The following is a 27408-nucleotide window of genomic DNA, read 5'->3' as shown; positions in this document are numbered from 1 at the left end:
AAAAAAATCACTTATTTTAACTGTTGAGTCATTTATAATCTCTTTCGAAATAAAATTAATATATTTTAAAATGTAGATCTATCTTAAGACAAAGGAAAGCTTATTCTACTTCATTCACAATGAGCAAAAACAAACTATTATGTAGGATTTGTTCACCAATAGATTTACCAAAGATAGAGTCCTTTACAGTATTGAAATCCTGGCTCCAATTTTGCTCTGGAGTTACGTTTTTCAGCCATTAAGAAAAATCTTGGAACATCCTCAAGTTTTCCACATCTTCTCAAGAAATCAATTAAACGAGATAATGTCATATAATTATCTAGAAACAAAGAATATTTCAGATATAGACAGTATTTTATATTTCTTGTTTTGACAGTTATAATCCTACTTCATTAAAGGATAGTTTATGTCAAATGAAGGAGAATTTAAATACAATCAAAAGGAATGCCTTAAGGGTTATAAATCCCTAAAGAGACTATATGAGCAATTAGATAAGGGTTTGGTTAGTTTGGACAATGAGAGAAGCTTATCTATAAAATACAAGCCAATCTATAAACATGTACATTTGTTGTAATTTAATTATCAACTGTTCCTGGGAACAAAACCTAGAAACAGTCTCTGCATTGGTCATCTAAACTCCACCTGTAAAATTCAGGAGGATTGAGGAGATTGCACAGGTGAGTCTATCTGTGACTTCCTTCTTCACTACAGCTAGGAAGAGGATGAGAACAGTCCCTTTTCTTTATAATGTTTGGGGTGGGCAATTGGAAAGTTTACTTCAAACTTTCCTTCATATGCATATGTGACTAATGTACTAGATGCTAGCTTACCATAATATAACTGTAATAAATCAGTCTGAGTACTTTAATCCTATTTTATCTTCTTCTAAAAAAAATAATTAATTTAGTTCTTTGGTGTATAATTTCCTGGCAGGTTCCTAGAAAGACTTCTCCCAATTCTGTTTAGTTCTTTTGCACAATTGAAATACTAAGTTTTGAGAAAAATGTAATAGATTGTAAAAATAATGCAGACACTTGAGAAAATTTGGGAAAAAGACAGAAAAAGAAAAGTATAAAGAAGGGGAAAAACAATCACTCCTATTCGCACCAGCTAAAGATTACCATATTTTGGTACAGTTCCTTCATATATTTATGAGTGAAAACCATCCTATTGATATTTAAAAACTTATTTCTTTGTTTACATATGTACAAAGTTGTAGTCACACCTGGGGTTTTAATTTTGGCCTAACATTGGTACAGTAAACATTTCCCAAATGCCAATAAATGGTCTTTAAAAACATACTTAAATGGCTGCATAAGTTTATTATATTGATGGCTCACATTAGTTGTCCTTTGCAGGTAATTTGGGCTCCCAAGTTTCAGTTACCACAGGACTCATGGTAGTAGATTTGCAAAAATCCTCATTATATAAGCCATGCTGATCTTGTTTATAGGGTTAGAATTAAAATACCAAAAAACAAAAGCTTTTTAAGCAATTTATCTTTGATTTTATATCCTAAGAGAAAATATCATTATGATCCAGCAATCCACTTCTGGGTATATAGGCAAAAGAACCAAAAGCGGGGAATCAAGCAAATATTTGTGTACCAGTGTTTGTGGCACCATCACTCACAACGGCCAGAAAGTTGAAACAACTCCAATGTTCATCATCAGATGAATGGATAAATAAAAATGTGGTGTATAGGGGCGCCTGGGTGGCTCAGTGGGTTGGGCCGCTGCCTTTGGCTCAGGTCATGATCTCGGAGTCCTGGGATCGAGTCCCACATCGGGCTCTCTGCTCAGCAGGGAGCCTGCTTCCTCCTCTCTGCCTGCCTCTCTGCCTGCTTTTGATCTCTCTCTGTCAAATAAATAAATAAAATCTTAAAAAAAAAATGTGGTGTATATACGCACACAATGGAGTATTATTTTGGCCTTAAAAAGGAAGGGAATTCTGACACATGCTACAACACGGATGAACCTTGAAAACATTATACTAAGTGAAATAAGCCAGACACAAAAGGACAAGTCCCCTGTTCCATTCTACATAAAGTATGTCTAGTAGTCAAATTCACAAAAAGGTAGAATGGTGGTTGCCAGGGGATGGGGAGAGGGGAGCATGGGGAGTTACTGTTTAATGGGGACTGAATTTTAGTTCGGGATGATGAAGTTCTGAAGATAAATAATGGTGAAGGTTACAAAATAATCTAAATGTATTTAATGTCCTTGAACTGAACACTTAAAAAATGGCTAAAATGTAAATTTTATGTTAAGTGTTTTATGTTATGTTATACAATAAAAAATATTTAAAAAAAGAACCTCTGTAGGCTTTATAATTATCTACTGAATTGTAGGAGGTCAAGATAATCCAGGTTATAATGACCCCATCATCATTTGCCTTCCTTGATCTATAATCTTGGATCTCAAGATTTTGTTCTTCCTGCCTTTTGGCATCACTAAAAAGCAGAAACATGGTAAGACTGTAGCTTCAGAAAAAGAGGATTCAAATACTGGTCTTGTCTTTTAGCTGTGCAAATTCAAGCAAATTATTAAAATTCTCGGAGTCAAGAATTACTTATTTTCTTAAAACAGGATTATAATCTTGACCCTCAAAATATCACTGAGACCAGATAAAATAAACTCATGAAAGAGCTTTAAAAATACAATGGTCATTAGGAATATTTACAACTTCAAAAGTTTTGATAGGAACCAGGAATATCTACCTATAATAAACTCACAGAACTAGAAACTATATTAGATTAGACAGATATGTATAGGTTAAAATTTCTGGCTGAAGTTTTTTTTGTACGCTATTGCTAATATGTGCAATGCATGACATTGCTAATATTATTTAAAGTCAACCCACAGAGGCCTTGGGGGGCCCTATCACTTTCTAATATTACTGAAATGTATTATTAGTTTAAATTATAATTACCACTGATAGTTTAAATTACATTAACTTGTCTCTTGGTTAACCACAAAATTTGACAGAAGGCAAACTTCTGTACTTAAGGAATCCATTGAAAACTGAAATGGATTACATTCTAAAAAAACGTAGCCCATACTTATTGATGGACAGTGGGAAGATTTCAAAATAATTACAGTGTGATGTGATGTGCCATGAATAAGTGCTAAGGAATTATAGCACACGGAATTCGTCACTTTGCCTAGAGGAGGCAGGAGGTTTTGCACAGAATCAGACTTGTGGGCAGCCTGAAGGCTAAGAGGAGGATCTTGCCAGACAAAGACATTCCAAGAGGCAGATGGTGTGTGCAGAGACAGAGCAGTGGAGCCCGGAGAGTGCTAAGTCCTAGATATTAAACTGGACGAAGAGGGCTGAGAAATACAAATGGACCAATAATTTAGGACCATCTGATTATCAAAATAATGCCATGATTTTAGACTCAACCTGGAGAGCCGTCTTAAATTTTTAAAGCAAGGAATAGCTTCTGATTTATGAAAGTGATAGGAGAGTCCGGGAAGTTATGGAGCAGCCAGAGCCAGAGCCAAGAGGCCGGAAGGTGAATGGGGAGAGGGGAGAACGGCCCCAGAGAAGGCCGGCGGCCAGGACAGGGCAGGCTATGTGTGATGCAGGCTCTTCAGCACACAGAACTGATGCGACTTGTTCAGCAGGGGAGGGAAAACCCAGGATGGAGATTTTGAGAGAAGAAGTGTCACCTGTTAAAAGAAGAGTCATTCTTTCTATAAGAAGGATTCACTACTAGCTAGGTTAAGTTAAACTAGACATCACATTTCTTTCTTTCTTTCTTTCTTTTTTTAAGATTTTATTTATTCATTTGACACAGAGAGAGAGAGAGATCACAGGTAGGCAGAGAGGCAGGCAGAGAGAAGGGAAGCAGGCTCCCCACTGAGCAGAGAGCAGGATGCGGGGCTGGATCCCAGGACCCTGAGATCATGACCTGAGTCAAAGGCAGAGGCTTAACCCACTGAGCCACCCAAGTGCCCCGATAATACATTTCTAAGGTAAGCTAAAATACAGCATTAACTTAAGGTGTAACATGTGATGCCAAGGATGTCCTATAATTCATGCACAAAGTATAGATATGTAAGTCTGACAAAACACATCTGTGAATGGAATCCTACTGGGAATAAAGCATAGAATACATAAAATATGAGAGACAATAACAATTTTCTCAACATTTTGTGTTTTTAAATGAGTAGGTATTTGAGTCATTTATTGATCCATTCAACCAGTAAACATTTCTTCTGCACCATCTACATGTCAGGCAGGGATGTAAGATGAACACGACATGATCGCCAATGCAGGGAGTTTGCAGTCTCATGGAGAAGACAAATAAATGTATGCATAAGGTTTCCAGAACTGGGGCGATTAACTCATCCCAGTTTGTTGAGTCTTTATTTTAGTATTAAAAGTCCCACATTGCGGGTGCCTGGGTGGCTCAGTGGGTTAAAGCCTCTGCCTTTGGCTCAGGTCATGATCCCAGGGTCCTGGGCTTGAGCCCACATCAGGCTCTCTGCTCCACAGAGAGCTTGCTTTCCTTCCTCTCTCTGCCTGCTTCTCTACCTACTTGTGATCTCTGTCTGTCAAATAAATAAATAAAATCTTAAAAAAAAAGTCCCACATTGTCCAGGAAATCCTCCAGTCTTGGGCAGATGCCAGTGGATGGTCACCCTACTCAGCATCACATGAGGCATCTTATGAGAAAGGTGGTGGCAGCAAGATACAGGTTTTTGGCAAAGGGTAATTAGGTTTTGGATTATGTGTTGGGAAAGACAGAGAAGGAGAAGAAGAAAGAAGGCAAAGTATACTATAGGCAAAAGGAAAAAGAAGCACCTAAGGATTTGGAGGTGTGGGTGTATGTCATTTGATAACTGATTATTTCTGGAGTACAAGATCCTTATATTAAATTTATAAATAATTTCTTTTGTATTTGTTCATAAACAGTCCAAAGTTGGCAATCGACTAAACCAATGTGACTACTATTTATTTGAAAATAATGCTGATGCTGAGTTACCGGCTGAGACAAAACACACATGGCAGGTGAGGGCGTCTTCAAATCTCCTATGTGAACACTCCAGTGTCATCAATACCTTAAAAATATTTGCAAGGGCAGAGGTGTGTTTTTTAAAGAAATCAGGTTGGATTATTCTCAGAGGGAAGTGCTACAATATGTGAACAGCTTGAGACAGAATGAAAATAGTATGTATAGCTCTTTAAGAGGTGGTTCAGAGAAGCAGGAAAGGATACAACCAAGTCTGGAACCCAGGAGAGAAATGGCACAAGAAAAATAACTTAGGCTTAAGGAAAGCAAGAATCCACTTTGGGCAAGCGAGGCAGTAGGATGGGCCTGGATTTTGGACTGCTGCAGAGTAGAAGAGGTAAGGTGTTGACGTAATTAACACACAGCAGAAGCTGGGACCAACGAGGCCAAGAAACAACCACATGGCCTGAGGCAATCCAGAGGTAGGAGAACACTTAAAAATATAATAAAAACAATACAAAGAAAAATGCTGATATGACGACAAAGATAGATAGTACTTTTTGCTTTCGCCTTGACCCTGGCCAGGGGTACTTTATTTATAAGCAGAAAGTGTTGTTCTCAAATGCAAACTTTTTAGAAGCATTAGTAACTACAACAGGGAGAGGACATCTGGTTCTTTGAGTTGCCCTACTTGAGAGACAGCTGCCCTGTTGTCCACGCTGCCCAGACCAGGCAGCTCTGACTGCCCACATCACCCCGCCATGAAGGCATCAGGGTTTACAAGAACCGAATGACAGCTTTAGGCCTCCTCTGAGACTTCAAATTCTCCTTGGTAGAAACAGAAGTAACACATATTACTGTTTGTACCCTCCTTTCCTGTTTCCCCTTTCCTCTGCTCCTTCCACTCTTCTTTATAGTCAAAATTCACTGAACCCCGAGCCAGCCAGATACTGTTCTAAAACCTGGATGCACAGCAACGAAGACAACTCTCTGGCCACTTGACGTGTATGTTCTAGGATTTGTAATTTTTGTTTTGTTTTGTTTTGCAAGGGTGAGATACAAAAACAAAACGCAAGATAGAAAGATGGAGAGAGCAGTAAGAAGCGTTGCTGATCCAGGACGGCCGTGGAAGGGCGCTCCCAGGAAGCGGCATGGCTGGCACCATGTCCTGAGAGAAGGAATCTGCTGCCACCAGGCTGTCTGGGAGAAGCACAACCCAGGAAGGCGGAAGAGCAGGGCACTAACCTGCTTGGACTGTTGCCTACCTAATATCTACCATCCCTTTCCTCCTATCAGAATTCTGATTTTATCCACTGTGGTACTGTGTTCAGCTAAAAGATGACATTTCCTACCATCTTTGGGAGCCATGAAGGTGCTTCTAGAAAGGAGTTTTTTAAAGGGGAAAAAAAAAAAGACGGCTCACAAGGGAGGTATGCCTTTCAGCCCACCTCTGCCCCGGCCTCCCTTCCCCATCCCGGCCCTGGAACACTGAGGCTAGAGGTGAGTCATCCTGGGCTGCGAGGTAACGGAAGATAGGTTGGTGACGACTGACGAAAAAGGCAGAGGACTCAGGTGTCCTGATGACACTGTGGACCCTCCATGCCACTCCCTGCATAACCTACTTTTAAATTTCTTTTACATAAGCGAGAAATAAAAAGCCATAATTACTTAAGCCATTGGAATTTCCAGGCGGGCAGTCCCTACTCCTTTCAGCTGAAAGCATTTCTCAACTGTCTAGTGGAAAGGAACAGAAACCAAGGTGTGCTATGACAATGGAGCAGTCATAATCGACGTGACAGAGAATGACGATGGCTGAGCCCAGGTGGCAGTAGCACAAGGGGTAAAAGGTGACGGGGTTCCAGAGAGACCTTGAAGGTAGAGCAAACAGGGATCAGCTGGTAGGCGGGATGAGAAAGATGAGAAAGATGAGCCAGGGGTCACTGTAAGATGAGCCAGGGGTCACTGTAAGATGAGCCAGGGGTCACTGTAAGAATTAGGGCCTGACTAAGTGAGTAAATGGTGATGCTATTGACTGGGGTGAGGTAGGGAGAAGGAGCAGATTTGAAGGGAAAGATCAACCGTTCTCCACCGACACATGAAGCCGGAGATCCCAGGACTGTGGAATGGGAACGTGCACAGACGGTGGTGTGTGTGTGAGGCAGGACGGGAGACACACATCTGTGAGACACCAGCACACACATGGGCTGTGAAGCTACGGGCCTGGATGAAGTCACCCAGCGGGCTGAATGTATAAAAAAAGAGAACGTTCAAGAGCCAAGGTCTAGAATATTCTGAGATTTACAGGTCATAAAGAGGAAATGGATCAAACAAAGGGGTGGGCAGCGGAAAGAAGAAAACCCAGGGAAGCCTAGCATGCCAGCAGGCAAGTGGAGAAAGTCCTTCATGAGGGAGGGCAGAAGCTGCGCTCAGCAGGAGGACAGGCCGAGCAGGCGGAGAGCTGAGAAATGAAGGCAGGACCCGGCAGCGCAGAAGCAGCTTCCCTCCCGGCGGGAGCCGCGCAGAGGGGACACAGCCCGGCTGGAAACGGCTTCAGCACTGCTGCGAGGCAATTTGCTAGAAAAGGAAATGGAAGAATGGAGCAGTCGATGGAAGGAGAGTTAAGAATTAGTTTTTACTTATTAATACATTTAGCAAGGGGCTACCACAGCATGTTTGTGTGCGGAGGGGGAAATGCGTGGGGAGCAGGAGAGAGACACAAGTCTGGCTGCATGTGGGATGGCAGACCTGCGGAAGAGGACCGCTGGGAGCAGGCACACTTGGTGACAGGTGGATGGAGACATTCTCTTCCAGTTGCTCCTATTCTCCTACTCAAACAGGAGGTAACATTTTTAGCTGAGAACAAGGAACGGGCAGAGTGGACTGGAGGTTTGAGGAGGGAAGAGAAAGCGTGAAAAGTAGGTGAGTGAGTGAATCATTACAGAAATATAGCGGGATGGCCCGGCCACATCTGAGGGCCCACGGAGGCCTGTGGTCATCATTTAACGCAAAGCCAGTCCACGGGGTAACATTTTCCTCATACCTATCCCAGCTGCTCAAGGGCAAGTGTGGACCAAGCAGACAGCCGGGCTCCACTGAGGCTTCCAGGCTTCCATAACAGCCAAAAAGAGGAGAAAGAAGTGATTGCATTAGAAAAAACATCATCAATGGATATTTACCTGGTTTGCGTTCTAAAAGCTGCTGTAAATGAAACACTGCTTGTTCATAGTCCTGTTTTCTGAACATGAGATCTGCCATCATCTATAAAGGTAAAAGTTGGTTCTAAAAATATTGCCATATGTTTTAGAAAGCACATCTTTCCTACCAAACAGAGTCAGGGCTATGCAAACACATATGAAACACATGAGGAGGGCAAAGATTATAAAAAGGAGCCATTTAAAATTCAAGTATACCTTAAGCAAATTAGCACGGATATCAGCCTAACAGAAGATAATTAAGGATGTGAAACAGATCGCTCTGTTTGCAAAGCTTTATTTTTAGCAGAAAATATGTTTCAAGTGGTTATTTTAAAAACAGAAATTTGAAGGGAATTGCACACTCTATGTGTTATTATTGAGAAGATGCCTCCCTGGACTTGGCTAAAATGACGGGAAGATTAAAAAAAAAAACAACCCCACACACTCTTAAACCCTCAATATTTCAAAGGAATTTAAAATAAGCAAGATCTACTGAGCTTTTATTGTGTGTTTTAAAAGGGATACTTTTTATACTTCTTTTCAGTTATAATTATAACTTTCAATGAACCTCTAGCACCATCATCTATGTAGCTGTCTGAAAGCTAACGAACACCTCAACCCAGGAAAAATGGGAAAGCAAAGCGAAACTCCGAAACACACCATCTTAGAATGATATACAGGTATACAGAGCTTTCTTCTGTAACTCCAAAAGTCCCACAAAAGCTTTAAAATGGGTCCAGTGGGTCTGGGCAAGTACTTAAAACAGTCTTTAGCCAACTACAGCTTTATCACAGGAACTCCTGACCAAGTGTCCTCTTTGGCATCGAGAAAAATTAATGAGGCCTGCAAGGGCAAGTAAAGGCCTCATCCAGGTTTCCATTCTTATTAAGACAAAACAACTCTGGTCTTTACTGGTAAAATGTACCACTGATGTTAAAAATATCATTTCTTCCAAAAGCCAACGCAAGCTAGGTCTCTCTAGTATTAGTTTTATGAGAAAAAATTTGAAACCTCCCCATGAAATATAAAACACAGCTGCCTTTATGGCACTGAAGTCTCAGGGACTAACCATGGTGGCGGCCTCATTGTCCTGGTCACTCTGGAGGAGGAGAGCACAGTGCCGTAGGCAGGCCTCAGGGTCATCCTGTATCAGGTATAATCGTGCCAGCTCCAACATTATCTACAGAGAAAGCACAAGGTCAGTCAGAAACTGTTTGGAATAAAATGTGAGTGAGGATAATGTCTGGACACAGATTATGCCTTAGTTGACCAAAAGTGATGGCAATAAAAATGCCAAGTCTGAGGAGGCAGGAAAACTATGGGCATATTCAGTTCTACTTTCTCGTATATACTGGCAACAGGGGAAAACCGGTAGCAACCTACTCGAAAGGTAGAGACATAAAGCATTATGAAAAAAACACCGGTCTTAAATCAGAGATTAGATTCTAGTCCAGGCTTCTCCATGGTGGGCCCAAGTCCCTGTTATCTCTCTAAACCTGTTTTCTCATTTGAAAAATAAAAGGCCTGGAGCAGATGATTTCTAAGGTATGCTTCAGATTTCACAGCTTTCCCTCAGCCACCACTGAACAAGGTACCTGTTTGGTTATGCCTTAAAGGTTACTTTTGCCTTACATCTGAGTTGTATTCATATCAAAATATTCAATTTAAAACCTTAAATTCTAACATATGGCTGTCTTTTGTTCCACGTCATGAAATAGTAAGTCAGTCAGAGAAAGACAAATACCACACGCTTTCACTCATATGTGTAATTTAAAGAAACAAAACAAGCAAAGGGGAAAAAAAGAAGAGATAGAGGCAAACCAAGAAAGACTCTTAACCACAGAGGACACACTGCTGGTTACCAGAGGGGAAGTGGGGCGGGAGGGTCACACACGTGATGGGGATTAAGGAGGACACTTGCTGTGATGAGCCCTGGGTGATGTATGGAAGTGTTGACTCACTATATTGTACACCTGTAACTAATATTACCCTGTATGTTAACTGGAATTTAAATTGAAAGAAAAAGGGAAAAAAAAAGTATTTAGCCATATATAAGTTTTTTAAATTAATCATCTATCAAGATCTGAGAGAACAGGATTTTAATTTACACAACCAGAGATGTAAAGAAGTTTTCTATACCAACATTATCCTTACATTTATTCTCATGCTGAGCCACTTGAGGTAGGAGATTCAATATAGTCACTTTTTTTGCACATCTAGCACCAAACAGCAATTGAAATACAGAGGTATACAACTGCACTTTGGTAAACTGAAGCGAATCACCTAGATTCAGATATTCAACATTGAGACATTGTTTTAAAGTGATTATTAAAACAGAGCTTACAGATTTATTTTATTTTAATTAAAACAATTTTCCTATAATAATTTTAAAACTCTTAACATCATTAATTTAAGGCATCATATAAGGATTTCAAAGAATTTCTACAAACAGATGTTTATTTAGCTTGTGTTTTTATTACATTTCTTTTTTTACAAATAAGCTGGTGAGAATTTTATATTTGGGGCAACAATGTAACAGATGACATCTGGAATAAAAGGTGGTGACAATTTTATAAAGGTACTGACCTTATTATCTGTTTCACAATGAACAAGAGCCTCTCTATAAAACTTAATTGCTTTTTCATAGTCTCGCTGAGCAACAGAATGTTTTGCAATCCCTGCACAAATTTCAGCCGCTAAGTGTTTCTGTGCGGGAGCTGCGTCTGGCTGTTCCATCTGAACACGTTTTAGTACCCTAGCTTGTAATTCTCGAGCCTAGAAAAAAATAAGGATAAAAAGGAATTTAAAAAAGAAAGAGAAAATAAATTAAACAATTCCCAATAACCCACATGCAGCATAATTGCACAGATCTATTTAAGCATTACTGGCCCTCACTCTAACAAAGCCTGATCCAAAGAAAATGTCTTAATTGAGGTCTTAAACATGAGTTTGTTTGCAAATGAGCCAGCATGCACATCTCTTTCCAAATGAAGTATAAGAAAATTACTGAGTCTTTTCCCACTGTTATAAGGATTATATACAGAAATCTCATGAAGGAGGAAATGCAACCATGAAACAAATATCTGAAAAAGAATCTAGATGTAATAAGTGGAAATGTAAAGTGTTTATTAAATTAATAAACTAGTATCTAAAAATTACTAAATCAAATATTGGCAGGTTTCAGAGAGTAAGTACATCCATATATTGTTGATGGCATACGAATGAGTCCAATCTTTACCCTAGCAAAACATGCTAACTTGATAAAACTAACCAGACTACTGAACTTTGTTGTTCTACTCTTAGGTATTATGGATATTACTTTGAAAAAAAAAAAAAAAAAAAAAGGAACCACTGTTATATGTTATAAGGAAAAAACAATCTCTGTTCTTTTTTGTAAAAAGAAAAAAAAACAATAGCAACAAATCAGAAAATCAATAGCAACTCAAATGCCTAATGACAGGAAAATGACTAATCAGTTGGTGGTATATATGAGGTCCCATGCTATACATAGATACCCAGAAAGAAGGCAGGGGTCTCAAGGTAAGAATGTACTGTAGGCTGCTGAATGGGAAGTTATCAGCCTCATCACCTACAGATTTGATTTCTGAAACACTGAGACCTTCCTTTTGTAAGTGACAGAGAAATCCTATGTTTTAGGCCTTCACAACAAAATTTAACTTTGAGCTATAGATAAGCATCCACTAATGCATTCATGCATTCATTTAACAAAGAGTAAATGCCCACCATCTGCCACACATTCTGCTACAACAGGGAGCCCTTCTGGGGACTCCTGTCAAAATGTTGGTTGACAACCGGTATATGATGAAGATGGTCTAAAGCTGAGTATTCTTTAGAACCATGGGTCATAAAATTAAGGCATCACAATAAGCATTCTTTTGGAAACAAAAGAGGAAAGATTAGAAAATAATGCTGTATATAGTAGTAAAGGTTAATACTGTTTCCTGAAATTTTTATTTTTGTTATATTAATGTCTGTTTTTTAAGTACAGAAGATATGTGTACATTTGTGTATTTCATGGTTTTTTATATATGCAAATATTGGTGTGTATGGTTTTGCACACAGGTGCACACACACACACACACACTCATAGACAAAAAACTCTGCAATAACTGGTCTAAATACAGTGATCGTTATCTTTCTGTCTTATAGTAACTTTTATACTTGTTGTGCCAGCTTAATTATTAATTCTGCCTTTTTCCCTTTCAAAAGTATTTTGACTTGAATGATAACCTCTATGATCACCCTAGGTCTAAAAGATACACAGTTCATTCTCTGGATAGTCTAATTTTTATCTTCATCAACTAAATCTCTAAAAAGTCAGGTAAGATCTCATTAGCTTAACTTCCTAGAGAAACATTTTTATAAGTTAGATTTTGTGATGCTTTGCATTTTTTTTAAGAGAGTTTATTTATTTGAGAGGGAGAGAGAAAGAGAGCATGCATTGGGGAGTAGCAGAGGGAGAAGCAGGCTTCCACTGAGCAGGGAGCCCAGACGTAGGACTCAATCCCAGGACCCGAGACCATGACCTGAGCTAAAGGGAGACGCTTGACTGAGCCACCTAGGTGCCCCTATGCTTTGCATTTTCTTAAAGGTAAATAATCAGGGCAGATTTTTTGAGAAAAAGTTGTCTGCATTTATAATTAAAGGCATTTCATAAAATATGCTCAATTATTCTAAGTATATACAATGATCATTACAAAACATTTTCATACAGAATAAAATTCTCTCAAAGAATTGATATCATTCCCTATTTTTTTCCTTGGATTCCAGAAAGACAAGAACTAAATTTAATTTAATTATCTGTTATGATAACTATGTTAACCTTGATTGTCAATGCATTTACTTTTCTCTCCGCTTATTTTATGAATTCCCTAAAATCCTTGGGTGGAATGAAGTATAAATATCTTACTCTATAGACTTAATTTTTCCTTTCTACCTCAATAGCTTTATTGTATACATATATATCTTACTGAAGATCACATTGAAATAAAATATACAAATTAAGTTGGAATATCAGGGCGCCTGGGTGGCTCAGCTGGTTAAGCTTCTGCCTTCAGCTCCAGTCATGATCCCAGGGTCCTGGGATTCCAGGATGCGGATGGAGCACTGCATCAGGCTCTCTGGTTAGCAGGAAGCATGATTCTCCCTCTGCCTACCTACTATTCTGTCTACTTGTGTGCTCTCTCTCTCTGTGTAAAATAAATAAATAAATAAAATTTTTAAAAAGCATTTTTATTTTTGTGTGTGTGTGAGAGAGAGAGAGAGAGAGACGGAAAATGAGCAGGTATGGGGAGGGAGAAGCAGACTCCCCACTGAGCAGGAAGCCTAACACAGGACTCAATCCTAGGACCCTGAGATCATAACCTGAGCCAAAGCCGAACCTCATAAATAAAATCTTAAAAAAAAAAAAAATCAGAGTATCACATTACTGCTTATATGTTAAATTGTAAGTAACAGAGAAATCCTATGTTTCAGGCTTTCACAATAAAAATTTAACTTTGAGCTATAGATAAGCATCCACTAATGCATTTATGCAATCACTTAACAAAGAGTAAATGGACTTATATAGACATAATGGAAAAATCCACACAAATGAATGTTAAATGAAAGAAGCAAAAATAATCCGTTCATATTATTTAAAACTACATAAAGTTAGAAAGTCAGTAAATTGTTAGTGTTTTATGGCACATGGGTTGTTTATATCTGATTTATTTAGATTTTACTTTCACAGGAAAGATGGTTAATTTAATATGCCAAAAAGTGATTTTTTTCCTGCAATTAAAAAATTAAAATAATGTATGGTTTCTTTTGAGTCATTCAACTAAAATTTCAAACACCTAACAAGACAGACAGATTTTAAGATGACTCCCATGACCCTCACCTCTTGGTCTTCACTCCCTTGTATAATCACCCTGTGTGTGAGGTGGGGAACTAGAACTTGCTTGTAACCAACAGGATATGGCAAATATGATAGAACGTCACTCCCATGATTACATCACGTAAGACTATGTCTTGTTAGCAGATTCATTCTACAGCCTTTCCCCCTTACTGGTTTGAAGAACTAAGTAGGCATATCAGCTGGCCTACCAGGCAAGGAGATGATGAACCTCTAGAGTGTGAGAACCTCTAGGATCTGCAACAAGAAGCAAACAAGAAGCTGGAGCCCTAAGTCTTACAGCCTTGAGCAAATGAATTCTGCTAATAACCTGTGTAAGTTTGGAAGTAGATCCTCCCCTAGACAAGTCTCTAGATGAGAACCCAGCCCTGGTCACACCTTGACTATCCTGACACGTTGTAGAGGACCCAGCTAAAACATGTCCAGAATATGGACCCACAGAAACTGTGGAAAAAATAAATGTGTGTTTTGTTTCCATTGACTAAAATTTGTGGTAATTTGTTACATGGCACAGAAAACTAATGAGGCAAGCATTTGCTAGGGTCACAAAACATGGGCTTATAACTACATTCACTGAAATTCTAATTTTAGCAGAAAGATAGATAATAAAATAATTACAGCCAATTATGAGGAGTTTTATGGCTAGGAAATACCAGTTCCTACGATAGTACACAATACGAGACCTAACCTAGTCTTGGAGGTGAAGTGAGATTTAAAGAATTACTGGTAGTTACACCCACGTGAGTTTGGGAGAAATAAAGGAGATGGAACTGGAGTACAGGCATTAGGAATTATAGGTGAAGAAAAGAATGTAAGGGATACTATTGCTTGACCAAAGAATTAGAAGGAAAAATTGGTTAGAAAGACAGAGAAAATTTACATCAGCTAAGTTTGTTAAATAATTTTTTTTTTATTCTAGAGGGCAATTTTTTTCTACAGAGCAGTTACTACTACATGTCTATAAGCAATGGAGTAACAAGATCAGGTCTGTCTTTCAGACCAATCATGCTAGTGTTGAGGAAAACTAACTGGAATGAAACAAGATTGGAAAAGATAGGGATCCGTTAGGAGGCTAATGGAGGGGTGTGGGCAAAAGATATGTGGGACAGGGCAAAAGGTGACAGAGACGAAAGACAAAAAAATGTGGAGTCATTTCAGAAATCTGAAGTTTTTAGAAAGTAGAATTAATAAGACTTGGGGCTTCTCTAATGTAGCAGTTCTGCCACTGCCTAAAATGTTAAGCAACAATGCAAAATACTCTGATGGAACTCCTAAAGTCTTATAATGTGGGCATTGAGCTCAATAAATTGTTCCTAAATAAATAAACTTGAAGTTGCTTTTGAACTGTTAACTCAAGATTTATCTTTTTGAAGATCAGAATGCAGAGAATGTTAACAACTGAGAAGAATTTTATGGCTCTTTAAATTTATTCAAAGAGGATAACCTCCGTGCTATAACATATATGCTTAAAATTAATTAAATTTGGTTCATTGAGATAGTCTAACCATGTATACTGTTTATTCTCTTCTTAGTGTTGCATGTTAGGATACAACACTCATATAATATAAGGACTCACATAAACAGGGCAGCTGGGACTAGTAATAGTTACCAAAAGGTAAAATAGGCCAAATTCACTTCTAAAATATTTTAAACATCTAAGTTTACTGATATTACACTTTTTTTGTAGCTAATGGTAGCTATCCCAGGGTTAGGTATCATTTTCTTACCATGTGATCAGAAAATAGGGATAAAACATACCAACAATTAAGGATAAGATATTAACACTTTAAAGATGACATGTTGCAATGAAATCATAAACTTGGATGGGTATCACAGAAATCTAATGACCCAATCTCAAATCATTCACAACCAGAATAAAAAGAATTGGACATATTGGACAAATTATTGAAATGTTGTTTTACACACACATACACACATACACTGTTAGCTAAAGCTCAAAGTCAGTTGGTAAGCATCTATCTTTGGCTCAGGTCATGATCCCAGAGTCCTGGGACTGAACCCCAAATTGGGACCCCTGCTCAGGAGGAAGCCTGCTTCTCCCTCTCTCACTCCCCTTGCTTGTGTTCCCTCTATCACTTTGTCTCTCTCTCTCTCAAATAAATGACTAAAATCCTTAAAAAAAATAAAGCTCAAAGTCAAAACATTTGGTAAATTATCTGGAGAATGCAGAACTCTTCTGGGTACATGAAAATTAGGTCAAAAGATGGCAAGTACTATGGTATTCTAGAAAGCATACAGGATTGCTAGTGAAGTACTCTATGTTCTACTTAAGTTCTGAGAAGATGTAGGAAAAATCAACTAACAAACCTGACTTAACTGACACATACTGAACTAAGCACTCAGTAATGACAGAAACACATTATTTTAAATCCACAAGTTACCTATACCAAAACTGATTATAAAATATAGGACAGAGAGCAAGCTTTAACAAATATCAAAGGACTGAACTGTTCAAAGTAGGTCTTTGACCACAGTAGAATTCAATTAGAAATCAACATCCAAAAGATAACAAGGACTCAAATACAGAGAAATGGTGGTTGCCAGAAGGGAGGGGCTAGAGGGATGAACAAAATAGTGAAATGGATTAAGGGTACCCCTCCCCCCAAAAATAACAAGAAAATCAGAAGTGCCTGGAAATAACCCATTTGTTAAAGAAGCAATCAAAGTGAAAAGGAGGAATATTATGAACTGAGTAATAATAAATTTGTGGGAGGTAGTCAAAGCAATACTTAGAGAAAAATTATCAACTTAAATGAGAAGGAACAGAACTAAGGCTAACTAATCTATTACCTAACATACTTTTTCAAAGCTAGGCAAAGCTAGGCAAAGAGCAGCAAACCAAATCCAAAAAAAGTAGAAGAAAGTAATTAATGAGATAAACAGAAAACATTTAATGAAGCCAGAAAAGCAAAGGATGGTTCTTTGAAAATATTAAGATATGAAACTCCCGGCATAATTGAACATTAATAGTAGAAGGAAAATAAAATAAAATCACCAATATCAGGCCATAAAAGATGACATTTTTACAGCACTTGCAGACATTCAAAAACAAGAACATATAATGAACAAATTTAAAAATACAGCCATTCAAACTAATGTAAGAAGTTTAAAAATGATCAGTCTGAATTGTAAAGATGTTGAATCCACTAATCAAAACCTTCCATCAGTGAAGCGTCAAGGTCCAAATGGTTTTAACTCTGAATTGTTCCAAATATTAAAGAAACAACAATAATCTTAGAGATCCAAACACCCTCAGGAACATAGACATATAAATTTTGACATTAAAATTCATAACAAAGTGACATTTAAGAAATATAAGGGTGGTTTAACATTTGAAAATCAATCAATTTAACATAGTACATTAACGGGGAATGAAAAATAGGAGAAAATTACCATGATGACCTTGGTAGCTGCAGGGTGCTGCAGATAAAATTTAAGTCATTTATTAAAAAAAAAAAGTCAACAAGCTAGAAATTGAAAAATCATCAAAAACCACCAGGTGCTTAGGAATACATGCAAGCAAACATGTATAAAACCTCTCCTTAGAAAACCTCAGAATATTAAGAAAAATTAAGGAAGATAAAAACAAACAAAAGAGAAAAAAAATGAGTTCACATCCTGCCTATGACCCTAGTCATATGACTTTACACAAATGATTAAACCAAACTTCCTCAGCTATAAAAGATTTAAAAATATCAACTCGCTCTAATCATTATATTGGTTAGCAATAACACATTTAAGCAGTACAACCCACTGGCATTCAATCATTATTTCTATTTTGGGTTATTTTCTGTCACAGTTGAGCCAAAATAAATTGTCTTCCTCTTACATGTGGCATACTGCCTTCTGTTCCCACCTCCCACACACAGCCACTCACGCACAGCCACTCACAAGCAGTGGCATTTACCTGTTGTAATGAAGTGATTGCATCACCAGGTCTTTCCATTTTACTATAAACTTTTGCTAGAAGAACATGAGAACGTCCATCTTCCATGAGAGCAGACAATTCATTTACTGTGAGAGAAGATAATGGGGAAAAATATTCATTTTAAATGAATGTTTACATTTTTCCACAAATTTTAAAACTGGTCTTTAGAAAGAACGGTTTTGAACAACTGAATAAAGTTGAAAACTTTTTGCCAGTTAACCAAAGGATGGTCAAATTAAAAAAAAAAAAAAAAGATTGAGGATTTTCATCTAACTGGAAGAAAAGTTAAAGAACTGGATAAGAAAAAGGGTTTTCTTACACATACATTAAGAGATGATGTCACAATACACAAAATTTTCAATGTTCATTTTAAAATCTGTAAACATCTTTACTGAAGTTATTAAAAAATAATATAGACTAGTTGCTATGGGGTAATGGAGATGATAACTGTTGTTTTAAATTAATAGATACTTGATAAGCAATGAAATATGGTCTTTAAGAGCATCGACTTTGATGGCAATCTGTCTGGTTTCAAATCGAGGCCTTCTCACTTACTAGCTCTATAACCTTGAACGAGGTACTTACCCAGCTTGTGGTTCTCTTTTATCTGTACAATAGTGGAAGTAATAGTACCTATCTCATAGTGTTGTTGTAAAATTTAAAAAGTTTTTAAGTTATGAAATAAGTTTGCATATGCAATTAAAGTAGTCTAATACCTGGTAAGTACTATTTAAATACTTGGTATTATTACTTTGTGATTTAAGAGCTATAAAAGAACCCTAGATAAATAACAAAACTATGTTTCTTCCACTATCAAGTGTATGGTCTGTGCCACATATGTATAAAAGTGATTTATATACATAGTTTCTTTAAAATCTCAGCCGGAGGGGCAGGTTTTGTTATTGGCACCTCACAGGTAAGAGAAACTGTGAGATGGCCGTCACAGTGGGTCAGAGGAGCAACGCTGTACTCGTGAGAAGGGACCCATACCCCACTGTGAAGACTTCGGCTTAACTCTGAGGGAAACGGGAGACAGCAGTGAGCTTGAGAAGACAAGAGCAGACCTACTCTGTTTAAAAGGCTCGATGCTGCTACTATTGAGAGAGGCTACAGAAGGGGTGTGGGGCTGAGAACAGAACAGGGAGACCAGCTGGAAGGTGACCACCATAATCCACTTGAGACAATGAAGGTTTGTACAAGGGGACAGCTGTGGAATGAGTGACACAGAGTGGGGTTCTGAATATATTCAGAAGGTAGAATCAACAGGATTTCCTACAGTCAGGGACAAGGGTGATGGCTAGGATTTGGGTTCTCAGCAATGGCTAAGAGGGACAAAGTTGTTGTTGAGATGAAGAAGGCTGCATGCGGAACAGATGTGAAGAGGCAGACAGGAATTCCAGCTGACAAACCAAGTTCAAGATGCTTAGAACCCAGGTGCTCCTTCAGCTAGATGAAGGGGGGTATGTCAAGAGACTACATTGCTAACTTAAAGATGGAGATAATTATAGTCCTCTCAAAAACAAATGTGGACATTAATGACATAATTTATAATGAAATGCTCAACAAATATTACATGAAAGCATTTATATTACCTAAATGTAATAAACTTAACACCCATACAAGTAGAACATGTTACTTGAATTTCCTTTCACAGCCTTTTCAAAAATGCATATGTAAGGCCATCTGTAGTGTTTCAACCAAGGTCTGACAGACCCATGTAAATATTTTTATGGAAATAAATAACACTTTATATAGTAAATGCATCCCAAAATAGAAGAATTTTAACACCAATTTCATCAAAGCTAAATTAAAATACCATTTTGAAAATACTAGAAAACTTAAAGAGTTGGGCTGACCTTATCACATGTCTCAAGACATTTACAGTGGATAGGGACACTGGCAAAAGCAAAATACCTCAGGGCAAGAAAAGGAAGATTCCCAGAATCAGTCATACATATAAATAAGTTTATTATGGCAAAGGTGGCATCTCAGTAAAATGCACTGAAATAAAACTGTTCTCCATTTCGGAAACGATACAGAAAAACTGTATGTGGATTAAAGCATATGGATTATTCCAGAAAAAAATAAAAGAATATTTTTACAATGTTAGGATGAAGGAAGTATTTCTGAGCATGACAGGAAATTCAGGACTCAAAAAAGGAAAAGGCTGGTATATATAATAATTAAATATTCTATTTGAGGAAATGACAAATTCAACTGAAAAAACAGAAAAGGGGATAGGCTGGGAGAAAACATCTGCAAATGAGTAACAGGTGACTGGTAATGTACCAGAGGTTCAGGGTCAAAGACAAAGGGCATGAACAAACATCCAGGAAGAAAATGTGATCCACAGACAAAAAATGATGCCTAGCCTTATCAATCATCCAAGAACTGCAAACTGAAGTGTTTTCCCCTTCCCCTAATTAATCTACACAATGATGGGACATTTTTGGCCTTAAGAAAGAGCCATGGGGCGTGACTCAATTCCAGGAAGCACACAGAGGTATATAAACAAGGACCCAGTTTCAGTACTGTCTCCCAACTTTTCTTCAATCTAAAATGTCTATCCAGTAGGGGGCCCATCAAATAAATTACGATATTAACATATAGTAGAAAATAAAGAAGAGCTACATTTACCAACATGGAGAGAAGCTACTGAGTGCCTACTACAGATGTGCCATATAATATGATCCCATTTTGGTAGGAAAAATATGGTATGTGATTATTTGCAAGAGACAGAGAGGCCTGGTGGCGACACTAATTAGGATGATACTCAAGGTAAATTGGTTTTCTCTGAAGAGCAGGACAACACAACTTGCATTCACTTCTGTAATCTTTAAATTTTGGTGATGAGTAAGCTATAGATTTTAGTTTAAAATAAAGATAATTGAAAAGGAAATTTGTACAAACTTCTAAAAAGGCAATTAATAGTATCCAGTTACATTTTCAATACACATAGTTTTTTGGGGAGTAGGGGGAGGAAGCAAAGAGTTGATTTGAGATCACACTGTCAGTATCCTCTCTGTAGTTCAAAGTGGGTCAGAAGGGTCTGTGAAAACCAATGGTTCAGAACTTGTTTCTAGAAACAATGTAATCACGAACTCAACATATCTACCGTGCAAACAATGTAATCATGAACTCAACATATCTACCGTGCTTCCTCAGAGATGGAACCTGATTGGGGAGCTGGAGCTAGTATGAATGACAGCAGGTAACCAATACAACAGATATGGGTCATTTCTTGGATCACAGGAGAAAGCTACCAAATTTGTGATTTGGCCAGTTTCCACACCTTATCACATTTAGAAGCAAGTGTATATCAACGAATGAAGTACAAGGATATTTACTATAACAGTTTATTAATATCAAAAGAATGGAAAAACCAAACAAATGCCCAATAATTGAAGGAAAGTTTAAAAAAAAACACAAAAAACAAAAAACTATGGCGTTATAGAATATTATGATGATGACATTAAAATGAGATGAATGTACTAACATCAAACTATATCTGGCACATGCTGTCTGTGAAAAAAATTACAGGAGAGGAAAAACAATCCATTTGAAAAGAAAAATTATGATTATACTTATATATTTACATATATACTAAAACACAAAAATGGTTACCTCTATGGAGGTAGTTTAAGAACAAGGCAAGTAGAATTCACAAGAGAATTTGGGACTTACACATCTTTTAGAGTGGATTTAAAAAAAAAAAAACTTAAAAGAGTAAAGATTATAAAAAAGTGTTTACTTTATGAATAAAAACATCAGATGTAGTTGTAATTTAAAGGAAACTCCCTTTGTATCATTTGGAAAGTACAGTATCTTTCTATAACACAATTGGCTGTTTGATAAAACTGTTATTATACAAGTATCTTATTTTAGTAGAGTGACAAGCTCATAAATGAATAGTCAATGTCACATATGTAATAATGAGAATACAAATAAACATTTACGTAATATAAACATAAAGCAGATCAGATATATAGGGTTAGGTACACTTTTTTTTCAAATCAGAAAGACTTTCATACCTGGTTCATGAGCTAGAGCATGTTGAAGAACTTTTTCTGCTTTGTCATACCATTTCAATTTTAATAAAAGCTCAGCCAGGTCATAGCAAAGATAATTTTGTTGTCCACTTTTCAGAGCGGCTTCATAGTAAGTGATTGCCTAAACAAAATGCATTTCAGTTAGGAAAATAAGGCAATGAGAAAGGTATTAAGCATAGATATTTATATATCACAGACTAAAAGCATATAAAAATTAGAAATAACCCAGGAGAAGCTTAGGCATATACCTGCCTATCAGTTAAATATGCCATTTTTCTTAGACAGTGAAACAGACAAGGCAACTAGCATTTCTTATGAAAAGCAGCTAAAAAGGTGCTTGGTGAAACAGTTTTTACCAGTTTCAGTCCAGAGGCCAGTGAACTTTAGTGAATGCAAATACTCTGCTCGTGGTTGTATGTATGTTCAGTAGTTACCAGGAATAGAACAAGAATATAACAACTAAAGGAAAATCCATTATCCCTACTGGGGTTTCAGCGGGGAAGCATACAGCTTACCAAAACTGGTTCAACAGAAAGGACATCTGTTAGACTTTGTCATATAATGAAAAAGATGCAACAGCAGCAACTTCATCATAATTGGTGGGTTGCAGGGTTTAGGTGTAAGATGAAGCCCGAATTAACTTTAGGACCCAGCCTTTGCAAAATGCAGCGACGAAGAGACACTGAGCAAATCTTTAACATAAATTCCAGTTTGTGAATACAAATTTGGAGTTTACAGCCATCAAGATATAAACAGACTTCTCACAGAGCAGGGTCTGAGATTTCATATTCCAAACATATAAAGTACCTACCTTCGAATAGTTGTGAGTTTTGACAAGTGCTTTCCCAATTTTGCTTGCCAGTGTTCCATCTTTGGGATTCTGATTTAACGCTTGCTCATAAGCTACAATGGCTTCTTCAGGCTAATGTCGGCAGATACAAAAAAAAAAAAAAAAGCAATGAATAAACAGCTTAGCTGGATCCCATTAAAGGGCAACATTTCTATATTTAAAGCTCTACACCTACAGTATTCACTCAGTAAGACAACTAAAGTACATATTTAAGTCTAGAAACCTTAACTACTTCAGAGAGGTGACAGTCACTAGTGTTAGGTGTAACTTATCAGTAAACACCATTTTGGCCAGTAGCTCTTAATTTGCTTCTGGTACCATCTCTGTTTCAAATGACAGTGTTGAATTACTGGATCCCAATATGAAAACAACTTTATTATAATGGTTATCTCCTTTTTGTTTGGATGACTGGATAGTCAAATATTAAATAACATTTAAAAATTCCTTTTAGGAGACTATGAAGCTAATCACAAAAGAGTTTTACTATTTTTTTTTTTTTTTCATCTGAGTTCAGTAGCATCAGAAACTTTACCTCCTGTATATTCATGTAAGCATCACCAAGGAGAAGAAAAGAACGTGGACTGGGCATTCTCTCAGCAATTTCTCTAGAAATTAGACCAATTCTATTTAGTATACTGAATGCAAATATCTTCTTAATGAACTAAATAAAAGGTAAGCTCACTTATTTCAATTAACCAAGAGCCTTCAGAGGACCTTGGACATTTCCAACAGTGTAACATTGCAAAAGAAAAAACAACCCACCCAGACCCACACCCAGATTGTTTATGCTAGATCAACTTTCTTTTTCATTCCATCTTTCCCTTTTCTGAAATGCAGGTAGCAAGAGTACTGGTAGACTGTAAACATCTCAATTCTCACGCTACAGAAATAGGTTTTGTTATCTCTAATTCTGAAATGATGTGTGAGTGGAGGCACAAAAATGTCATGGGATGCTATTGCAATGTACGGTTTCTCATTCATTTGGTCCAAAAGCTATGGTTTGGGGAAGTGTAATTTTATAGATGCTGCTGAAGAACTGAAGTCTACAACCAACGTGTCAGAGCTGCCTGAAACAAAGCCTGTGCCTTTGACTACACCATCCCAGAGCGTCCAAAACAACATGACCCTGTTTTAAAATGTTTTCCTATCATGAGGTGACAGTTAGTGCTGATCTTTTGGAAACACCACAGAAAATATGATTTAGAACCGCCAGTTCATCCATCTATACATGGGATGCCGCTCAGTTTCTTGAAGTCACTCAGCTCCCACAAAGAACCTGAGCAGTTTCCAAGTTTGGATATTTACACACTACAGATGAACCAATGACTGAATTCATCAACATGTTGCTATGTTCTTAACAGATAAACATGCTGATTTTCTCTTACATAAAGTGTGTGCTTGTATGTTTATCTTTCTGTTTGGGGAGAAAGGTAAGAGCAACCCGTGTGTGTGTCTGTGTGTGTGTGTGCCCATGTGTATAGACGGGCATGCAGGTGAATGTGTGTATCCCAGTAACCCCTAAGGGCACCAACATGTGACATAACTTTTAAAGTCCCTGCCCTTTCACCAAGGAGAATTTGTAATCCGCACCTGAATGTAGTACATACCAAGCCACAATTTTCTATTGCTAGAGCTATTACGCTGAGCATTAGAGATGGCCTGGAACTGTTACATTACACAGCTTTCGTTAGCCATTAGAATGCAAATAACTGTTGCTTTTGTCCCTCCCAAACAGGAAGACTGAAGATCTAGAAATCACATAATGAAGGAGGACAGCTAAGAATCTAGAGTAAGCTACAGGTTGAAATAATCATAATCACTATGGTTTATGTCTTAGGGAGAATGAATTGCTTGGTTAGTGTGATTGTGGTCGGTAGCTGAACATGTTATGGAAAGGGTCTATACTATAAAGCACTTAAAAGAAAGAACAAAAGAAATTTGAGAATTAATTTTAAGAAGTAAATGTGTCAAAATACAATGGGTTGAGATAATCATTTACCTATAACAAGTAATATATAACATTTTCTCTTTTCTGTGCTTCAGATAAATATCTGCCATTTTCTCCTTGACCTCTATGAAATAAGGCTGCTCAGCTGTGACATTTCGAAGCATACTTAAAGCCCGCTCCACATCTCCTTGGGCCAGGGCTAGGTCTGCGTTAGCAATGGTAACACGTAATTCTTCAGATGTCCCAGAAAATTCATGAATGGCATCTTGTAAAACTTTTGCTGCCTCGTGCTGTAAAGATGAAGTTAAAATAACAGTCTTTCAAAATGTTAAACAAATTACATTATAAATGAAGATTTACTCCTAATTCAGAATGAACAGTAAATGCTAGCACAGTTAGGACCTTCATGAAATATTGACAGATTTTTGAAAAGAACAAAAATTTAAAACTAAACTCAGAGACCAAATTCAGAATATCTGTTAGCTGAAAAGTGTTTTCTTTTTTTTTCTTTTAAAGATTTTATTTACTCATGAGAGACACAGAGAGGCAGAGGAAGAGGAAGAAGGAGGCTCCCCAAAGAGCAGAGAGCCCAATGTGGGACTTGATCCCAGGACCCAGGATCACAACCCAAGCCAAAGGCAGACGCTTAACCATCTGAGCGACCCAGGTGCCCTGAAAAGTGTTTTCATGACCAGGACAATGGCGGTTGCTACACGAGAGCTGCTGCTACTGCTAATATTTAATAAGCATTTATTTTGCATTCAGCATTATATTCACGCATTTAATTCTCAGAGAAATCCTCTGATGTAGCTATCATTATCCCCACCTTACAGTAAGGAAACTGCAATTTGGAGAGTTAAGAAGTTAACAAATGACGGACTCAGAACCCAAACTCGGGTAGCCTGACCCCAGAGCCTAAACTCTTAGCCATGCTCATTACAGCCTCCTTGATGGGATCCAGTCCACAATCCTCCCTTGTACCAAATGGCTCTTCATTAACTAACAGACTACTTTATTGCCTATGCCAGGACCTAATTTCTGCTATGCCTCTGCTGAATACATTACCCCAGTTCCAAATCCGTACCTCAATGAATCTAAAATGTCACTTATTTTAGGATTCATCTCAACTTTAGAGATTATAAGACATTCTGATTTCAGAAATGTTAACAAGTAAAAAAAATAGTGCATTTTAAAATCAACTATCTATGGTAGAATTGGTTCTTCTTAAATATATATTAAGGCTAATATATTGGGAAATAGAAATTATTCTGAGATTTGGCAAGTTATCTAGACACATCCTTCTTAATTTCCACTAAAATATCAAAATAACTGATGAACAACTGTTGTAATCTGAAAACCAGATATAAATGATGTTAAGTTCCTCATTTTCTACAAGGCTTTGACTCTTCTCTCAAAAGTGCAGTCTTCCTTGCTTTCTATTTATTATTATATGTATTATTTTAAGTATTTGATTTTATAATCATCCTATGAATTTACCAAAGCTGTATTCATCAAGTAGTTCTTCTGTTTTCTCAACTATTAGAATTTGAGGTTGGTACTTTTATTTGATTCTAGTAGTACCTGAGTATGAATGGACATGTGTGCGTGTGTGTGTGTGTCTCCTTTCAGGAGTCCAAAGAATGATAACCATGTTATATTATTATCTTTTACAGTGGCCAAGCTCATCGAACATTATATTACTATATTCATTACATTACCTTAATATGTTTCATGGTACATAGTAATCTATGTTATTACTCCTATAATATTATACATATATTACTATTTTGCTTGGAAGCTAATGAAAGTATGGTTATATCTGAGGTCATCCAGGTGCAAATTATGTTTAACCTCAGGGGCTTGCAAAGGACATGATTTGGTTCAAACTAATAAAATAAATTTTCTAAATTTGACCGGATGAGCAAGGAAATAATTTCAGCTTTTTCATTTCCTACTAATATACTTGTCTAACCAAGTTCAGAGCTGAACCACTGAATTAAAACTTGACTTACCTGTTCTCCATTTAAGCGGTGAACCTCTACCAACTCAAGAAAGATTGATAAACGATGGTTTGCATCGACTTCAGTTTTTTTGTATTTTGATTTTGAGGAAGCTCCAATTCTCCTCATTCCTGGTAAACTCATTGCCATATGTAGAGTTTTAATAGCTTCTGCTATTTCTCCCATTTTCTTTTGAGACTGAGCTTTTATCAAATGGTATAAAGGGTATTCTCTCACCTGAAAAAAACAGTATTCAGAAATACTTCCTTGGCTTACACTGCCAACACATAATTTACAATCCACCAAACAGTCTACCTGTGATTGTATACATGAGGTCTATTTCTGTCCTTTTATTAACTTTTTGATCACCTATTGTGTTAAATCAGGTTCAGGCAACCTGCCACTACCTAGCATCCTCCTGGGTGACAAACAAGGGAATTATGGGCTTTTACCATTATGGAAGAAAAACTCAAAAAAAAAAAAAAAAAAAAGCTTGCAGGGCTAGCAAATATATTCGAGGAAATTTAGTTTTCAGAAAAGG

General features: G+C 37.3%; 1 protein-coding gene across 1 annotated transcript in view; it reads right to left on the bottom strand.

Moving 5' to 3' along the window:
• The window catches only part of TTC21B (tetratricopeptide repeat domain 21B), a 77779-nt gene that overhangs the window by 19424 nt on the left and 30947 nt on the right, over window positions 1-27408 (bottom strand). The window contains exons 14-23 of the mRNA XM_059167131.1: window positions 26880-27104; window positions 24919-25157; window positions 23452-23524; window positions 22881-22991; window positions 22052-22190; window positions 18000-18106; window positions 10741-10929; window positions 9224-9334; window positions 8137-8218; window positions 169-319 (exon numbers count right to left, since the gene is read on the bottom strand). Of these exons, the coding sequence (XP_059023114.1) occupies window positions 169-319; window positions 8137-8218; window positions 9224-9334; window positions 10741-10929; window positions 18000-18106; window positions 22052-22190; window positions 22881-22991; window positions 23452-23524; window positions 24919-25157; window positions 26880-27104 (1427 nt within the window). The remainder of the gene's footprint in view (window positions 1-168; window positions 320-8136; window positions 8219-9223; window positions 9335-10740; window positions 10930-17999; window positions 18107-22051; window positions 22191-22880; window positions 22992-23451; window positions 23525-24918; window positions 25158-26879; window positions 27105-27408) is intronic.

The sequence above is a fragment of the Mustela lutreola genome, chromosome 3 (genome assembly GCF_030435805.1).
Source record: "Mustela lutreola isolate mMusLut2 chromosome 3, mMusLut2.pri, whole genome shotgun sequence".
Classification (NCBI taxonomy): Eukaryota; Metazoa; Chordata; class Mammalia; order Carnivora; family Mustelidae; genus Mustela; species Mustela lutreola.
The sequence above is the reverse complement of the archived record's forward strand: the minus strand, read 5'-3'. Positions and strand labels throughout refer to the sequence as shown.